We start from the raw sequence: 7,812 nt of genomic DNA on the forward strand, positions 1-7,812 counted from the left end.
AGACCTAAACATAAAAGCAAAAGACAACTCTAGAAGAGTACCAAAATAAATTTATTGCCAGAAAACAAATACATTACCAACATATAGTCAAAAAAATGAAAGAAATAATCACAAAAGTTACATAATGAATTATTAAAATTTAAAATAAGGATTAAAGAAAGAAAATTTCAAATTAAAACCAATCTAATCAAATGTGTAGTCCTTAGAAATCGACATCACACTTGGTGGTCGGAAACAGAGTAAAGGTGCCATTTTTACTAAAAGGGACCTTGAGGTGACATTTGACCTTGGGCTTGTAGTCATTGGATATGACGTCCCCAAGCCTGAACCTAATCCTGAAGTAGAGCTTCACATAGATGTCATAAACCCCAGCATTCTTGTCTTGGTTCAACTCTGAGACTTGTTCATTGTTGAGCATCAGCACTTGCTGCCCCGTGAAAACAGCGCTCATGGGGCTGCTGCTCTTCTTGTACTGCCGGAAGGAGTTCATGTGAGTGATCACATCGTAATTGGCGAACCTGACATCCTCGTAGAATGCTAATGCCTCAACCTTGTCGTAGTATATGCTGAGCTTCTTGTTGGGGTTGCGTGCAGTGAAGTTGAGGACCATGTTGTAGTGGAGGGTGTTGTTGTTGCTATAGTAATCAAATTGTGTTAGGTCGGCTTTCGTGACATGGAACTTGAAGTAGCGGGGTTGAACCACCAACCAGAAAATGAGGATTGCAAGGCCAACGAGGACAATAAGTGCAACCAGAATCTTCCACAAGATTCCGAAGAGACAGCAACAGCAGCTTCTGCCGCGGTGAGGGCGGTAGCGTGGTTGCTCCGCCGGGGGAATGGCGGGACCGTAATAAGCACCGTTCAAGTGGGGTTGCTTATCGGCCATGTTTGCAGATGAGTGAATGAATGAAGAGAATTATTAGTTGTGAATTGAAAAGGGGGACTTGATGGAGAGCAGAGAGATATGGGAGAAGGGGAGTGGTGCGTATATATAGAAAGGAAAGGCATTGAAGATTCTATTGGTGCAACGCGGTTCTGAATACGTATCCTGTTGGATTGTATTGACCGCTGCAAGAACCAGAAAGGAACATTCGGGCAGAAGAAATGCACGCAATTAATGTGTGAACACATTTCAAGTATACTATAAAAAGAAATCTTAGTGGGTTGTTCTTATTTTGTGTGCGTGAGAGAACTTTACATGGACATATGCCATTGTTATGAAATTTTAACATTTCAAAATCGTCGCAGTAAATCAGAGATCCGAATGCGTGTTTTTATAAAACTATGTTCAAATGATTATGCGTGTTTTTGTTTACATGAGAACGGAAACTTATAAACTTTTTATTAGGATTAGGCTTGTAAATTAATTGCATCTCGTTGTAACTATAAGCTACATCTAATTTTTTTTTTAAAAAAAATCTTAATTAGTTCCCTCATCACATTTTTCTTTTAAGTCCCAGAATTATCTTTAATAAAAAAGTCCTAGAATTTTTTTTATTTAGTAAAATTGAATAGGTGATTAATTTGGTCAAAATATTAGATCAATTGTCAAAGCAATGAATCACTTATGGAGTCAATATCCAATCTTTATTAAATAATTACAAAATTCATACCCTATATTAAAAAATGCAAAAAAAAAATCACATCACAAATTAATATTACTATAGCTTCACAAATTAATATAATATTTATCATTACTTGTAATAATTAGTTTATTATATAAATAGTTTTGTGTGATATATATTAAACTTGTCAAAGTATTTCAACTGGTTATGCTTGCTTAGCACGTGGTAAAACAAGCTCTTAAGTTTCATAGGGTCCTAAAGTTCGAATCCAGCTCACATATGATAATTCATTTCGATCAGAGTTCAGGTTTAAGGTACAGGTTTGAAAAACTTATAAAAGGGATAAAACAAAAAAGAAAGATAAAAACCTAGGATTGAGCATGCCAATCCAGCCCACTAACCCAATCAGGTCTAAGATTGATTTTGGGTTGTGGTTGGAGTCATCTCAATCCCTTTTTTTTTTTTTTTTTATCTGTATTCATATTATCTGCGGTCAAATATATAAAAAATATAAAATAAATCATCAACACAAAAAATAATAATCACATTTAATATTATTATAAATTTAAATTTTATTGCAAAAGTATTTTAAGTTTAAATATTGTAACCGATGATTTTCATTTAATGTTAATATTTATAATTGTACCAATGAATGCATGATAAATAAAGTTAACAATAAATTAAGAGTATAAAAAAAATTTAACCCTAGATAAGTTTGAACATTATTTTTTATAATTACAACAAAAAAAGAGTCAATTTATTACTTATATGTAAGATTAAAGGTAATATAAGTTTTTTAAGAAATATATATTAATAAAAAACTTTGTTATTTAACAGATAATATTTCAAATAATATGATATTATATTTATAATGAAATTATTTATTTTAAAATACACCTTAATTTAAGTTTATATTTCTTTATTCTACCTTTTTCTGGTAGAGTTTAATTTTTTTTGGTCTACCGTTTAATTATATATAATGTTAAGATTGGTATATAGTGTTAAAAAGTTGGCTTAACCCAGTTTCATCCCATTTTATTTTGAGTCTTGGTTAAGTTGAGTTTAAGTTTAAATAAATGGCTCAATTAAACTTTCGGGTTGGATAGGGATATGTATAAACTCGTTCCAATCCGTCCTTGCTAACTCCTAAAATGACCTTATATGGCCCAGGCTTAAGTGAAAGACAAACGCACGAATAAAGAACGAAATGCAGATTTAGGAAAATGGAAGAACAAAAAATGTATAATAAAAAAGCATAGACTAAAAGTAAACTTATATAAGAAAAAGATCAAGAGATGCGTCAGTTTGATTATCCTATACTGGAAGCGTTTTGAAACAACAGAACAAGAGTACTTCATATAGAAGGATACCAAAAAAGAATTTATTGCAAGAGAACATATGCAATAACATTATTACTGAATATAGTCAAAGAATGAATAAAATAATTGCAAAAGTTACATCCTTGATTATGTGAAATTAAAATAAAGGGTAAAGAAAATTCCAATCTCAATCCAAGAAATCAAATGTGCTAGAAATGGACAGAACATTTAGTGGTCTGAAACAGGGTAAATGTGTCACTTTTAGTGAAGGACAATGAGTGTAAGCAGAATCTTCCACAAGATTCCGAAGAGGCAGCAACAGCAGTTTCTTCCGTGCTGTTGCTTATAATCTGACAGGACCAAGAATTTATGAAGGGAAATGAAAGACGTCGAGGAGTTGAAGAGAAGCTGGTGATTAATTGTGAGTGTGAGAGAATGGATAAGGAACTGATACTGCTTAATGCTTAGATATAGAAATGAAAAGCGTTGTGGGTACCAATGCGTGCAAAGTTTGAAGTATATTGACCACACCACAGCAACAACCACCAAGAAACATTCGTACGGAACTTGTAGCCCCCTCCCTCTTAGTTAATGGTTTTGAGTTGTGACGATGATGCTTATAAAAAAGGACGACACTTGATCTTGTCAATATGTGGCCGTGAACTTTACAATTACGTGGCCATACATGGCTAGTTGCCAATATGCCATTGATACAAATTTGAACCGTTCAAAACCGTTGATGCAATCAGAATGCATTTTTAATACAAGTTTGTTAAAAAGATTTTGTGCTTGTTTTTCTTCCCATCCCATGAGAACCAAACTTCTAAGTTCTAAACTTATCGCATCTCATTATATTACCATTTAGGCTGGATCTAAATTAAAAAATTATGGCAGTGGTAATATAGCAACTATGTTTCACTTTTTTTTTTTAATCCGTAAGAATTAAAAAGAAATATCAAAATATTTACAATTATGACTCCCTTAATATACTTTCGCAGAATGATTGAATGTACATTTTTTCTATTTTTTTTTATTATGTTATTAATTGCATTTGTTGGACTGTATATCTTTAGGAATTGTAAGAGAAATGCACTTTAAAAGATAAAATGCAATAATAGTTATTAGTCAGAAAACCAATAGTTGAGTTTATAATTAATTATATATATATATATATATATATATATATATATATATATATATCTCGCAAACTTTAACCACTGAGTTTTTAATTAATAATATAAATGTATTTTATTCTCTAAAGTGTATTTTATTTCAAAATTTATTTTTCCAAGAGTCAAATTTGAAAAAACTAGTTGTTACTAATTAAATAGATTACTTTAAAAGAAATAAAGAAAAAAAAAACTAAGCTCTTCCCTTTGAGCCAAGGCTCTAGAATAATAAATTAAAATATTTGTCAAAATTCCAATTTAATTTTAATTCTATAACTTTGGATTGCTTGTGGGTTAGGCGATTGGGCTAAAAGACAGAAGCCTATTATTGATAAATTGGGCCATTAATAGGCCCAGTGTGGACTGCTATTCTTTCAATTCAGTTGACTTCCAGGTGTTACTTACACTAATGATAATTTCCCTATAATCTCTGACCATAAGGTTAGTTTATAAGAAGTCCAACAAATAAATTTATAAAATGTTTTTACGTTTTTGGTATTTATGGTGCTATATATTTTCCAAAAGAAAAAAAAAATTATCTGCACGAAGTGTTCTCTTGTTTTCAAACAGTCACATATATCATATTATTTATATAAATTAGGTTATTTCATAATAACAATTAAAAAAATTAGTTATGAAATTTGATAATAAAATAAATTACCTAATTTTCACTCGTTAAAGAATTGGACTCGATCATTTGGCATGAGTACAATACCGTCATCTAATTTAATTTACCATTACAAAGGTCGCCTGCCTTGTGATACCAATTTTATGTCATTTTCGAAGATATTTCTCACTTGTTTTTAGCCCAAAAAAGCGGAAAAAGATATCTTCTTGTAGGAAATAGTGGTATACTAATTAACATAAGATAAATAAAGAAGCAGCTGAGAGTTCAGATTGTAGTCAATTTGGTAGTGGTGACAGAGAGACCGTGTGATTAATTATTGTGTCCAGTTAGAAGCAAGCAAAATACAATAATATACGTGTAACGTTCCTATGTATGGGGTTGCTAAATTAACATTGCTTGATGAATATTGTATGGAGCGTCGTGAGTCGTTATCAAAGTTGCATCCTATCAGATTAATTTTTCTCACAGAAAAAAAAAAAAAAAAAACTTGCATCCTATCACATGCACATGGTGACCGGTTTTGAATGTTGACGAATCATAGAAGGTTTGTTTGATTTGCACTACCTTGACGGTGCTGAATACCAAATCTGTTGGAACACTATTTGATGCTAATTGCTAATTATGCATGCATGTGTTCTGTTGAGTTGTCCAAATCGCTGATTTGATAATCGTCAATAGTAGTAGGCAAGGTAGGTAAAGGGGGCTGAAAAGGACAACCACCACCAAGCCATGTGGAAGGACGTGGCCAAAGTCATTGACCATAATTAACCTCTAAAAATAGGCTCATTAGAGAAATATTCACGATATTATCCCTTCTCCATACAATTCAATGACACACTTGAGTAAATAGTTGGTTTAATTTATGTTTTGATACTATTTCTTCTCCATCCAATTCAATGACACGCTCAAGTGAATTGGTTTAATGTATGTTTAAGAATCCGTTAAGAACCTCATTACACGTTTTTCAAAGCAAATTCTTACTTTCTTAAACAGCACACGTTACAGTAAAAAAATGTTATTTCTCCTTTCAACGGAATGCAACGATTATACAAACATAGCCTCAATTTGTTCACTTTCACTTTTATTTTAAGAGAGATAATGGCAGAGGGGGGAGGTGCTATCTATTAGAATACGCATCTTACGTTGAATCACGGTTTAGGTATTTCCTCAATAAATAAATCACTAAATTAAAAATGAGAAAGGAAAAGTGGTCCAACTATATAAACCTTTAATATCGAAATTAACATCATACTTCATTATTGATCCAATAATATGCAGAATATGCGGTAAATAATATAGATAATGAAATTCACATGCTTATCCAAGAGGAGAGAAACTACTTACAAACCAAAAACCATAAGTTGAGAGAATTTATGCCAAATAAAACGAGAATCATGTATGAATATTCTTGAAAGAAGAAGGCAAATGACACTAGAGTCTAGATGATTCACGAGACACTGAATTCTTTATCCAAATTGAAACAACGTTTTAATTTATCTAAAATGACTTTGCTATAAATTGTAATTTTGCTTCATCTCATGAGAATTTTCTCCAAATACAAATTTATTCTATAGCAAAATGTAAAATTCAAAATACAGTAACGAAGACAGACATATGTATGTCTAACAACAAAGTGATCCGTAGAAGAAATACGTAGAGGAAGATAGGAAGAATACGTATATGAAAAAAAGAAATGAGAAAGACCGTATATAAATAGACACTAAATATACCAAGAGGCAGAGCAATATATCTTGGAAGGCGTTGACATCAAACCCCGACGGTGCAGCGTTGAACCAATTGATACTTAACGGCGTTATTGCCAAGGGCAATCCCGTTGCTTTGGGGGCCAAAGGTTATGAAAGCAGGGCACCTTACATTGAGGTTGTAGTGAGCAGAGACGAAGGAACCAACTTTCCATCGTACCTTACCGTCAATCTTAACGAGGACGAGGACGTTGCCGTTGGTCTGGTCTTGACTGAGGCCAACGAAGTTGTAGGGTGCGACGGGGACATTAGTGCCGTAGACAAACGGGGACCACACATCCTCTTCCTTGTGACCTTGGTACGAGGGTGGGATTGAGGTTCGGTACGTGACCTGCTGGTTCCGGTAAGTTACGTAGGTGTTGAGACGGTCGTAGTAGATTCCGATTTTGTCGTTGGGGTTGCGCGAGGAAAGCGTGACCTGAAAACTTGAGGTGAGGAAGTTGGGGATGGTGGCATTGAAGCCGTAAACGGTGACGTCTTGGAGGATGAAGGTTGGTTTTGAAGGCTTTAGGATTGCCCAGATTATAAGAACTGTCAGTAACACGATGAAGGCGAAGATCACTATTCCCCAGAAGATGCGTCTCCAGAGCTTGTGCTTCTTTCCCTTGTGGTGGTGGTGGCACTCCTTAACCGACATCGTTGCAGGTGGAGAAAAGGGAGAGATGGTGTGACCGACACTGGTTTTGTGAGCAAATCACAAGGGACCGGGGTTCCAAGTTTGTTACTTTGAGGTCTTCATTTTTTATATCAATAAATACTTGTTGCCTTTCAAATGATATGGTAAGATCATGTTTACATTACATTATTGGATGAGGTTAATCAATTTGCTGCCTAGACATGTACGTACACTTAGTCAGCGCGCAATTGAATTTTTTTTTATTATTTATTTCACTTCTTGTTGCATCTTTTATTTTTTGATCAAAAGTTCCCTCACTAGTAATGTATTTCTCTTTGTTTAATTATAAGATTTTTTTATATATTTTTATTTAATTATTTTTCGTTCAAATGGAAAGAAAAATAGTTAAGGAGATAAAAAAATAAAAAATAAAAATATAATTAATTAATAAATTTAATATGATTAACTAAATTAATTATTTTTAAAATAATTAGTTAAAAATATCCTATCATTAAAGACAGATGAAATAGTAATTAATGTGTTCCCATCATTTTAATACGGGTTCAATTGAAACTTAAATCATGTTACTGTCATCCGACCCGTTATTTTCCCCTAAAGCACTGTGACTGAGTTATAGATATAGTTAAGAAATGTTACTAGCACATTACTTTCCTAATAAATATACACATAATATTATAGTTTTTAATCAATTTTAGAGGATAATTGAGTGTGTTAAAAAGCAGGGAAAACTA

General features: G+C 32.8%; 2 protein-coding genes across 2 annotated transcripts; both read right to left on the reverse strand.

Annotated features, from left to right (window-relative positions):
- Positions 1–32: 32 nt before the first annotated feature.
- On the reverse strand, positions 33–974 carry LOC114399564 (NDR1/HIN1-like protein 10). Its single transcript, XM_028361764.1, has one exon. The coding sequence runs from the start codon at positions 884–886 to the stop codon at positions 203–205; it is 684 nt and encodes a 227-aa protein (XP_028217565.1). The 5' UTR covers positions 887–974; the 3' UTR covers positions 33–202.
- Positions 975–6,188: 5,214 nt separating this feature from the next.
- On the reverse strand, positions 6,189–7,205 carry LOC114398150 (NDR1/HIN1-like protein 1). Its single transcript, XM_028360310.1, has one exon. It carries the CDS (start codon positions 7,079–7,081, stop codon positions 6,449–6,451), a length of 633 nt encoding a protein of 210 aa, XP_028216111.1. The 5' UTR covers positions 7,082–7,205; the 3' UTR covers positions 6,189–6,448.
- Positions 7,206–7,812: the final 607 nt, after the last annotated feature.

Source organism: Glycine soja, chromosome 19, assembly GCF_004193775.1.
Source record: "Glycine soja cultivar W05 chromosome 19, ASM419377v2, whole genome shotgun sequence".
NCBI classification, from domain to species: Eukaryota; Viridiplantae; Streptophyta; class Magnoliopsida; order Fabales; family Fabaceae; genus Glycine; species Glycine soja.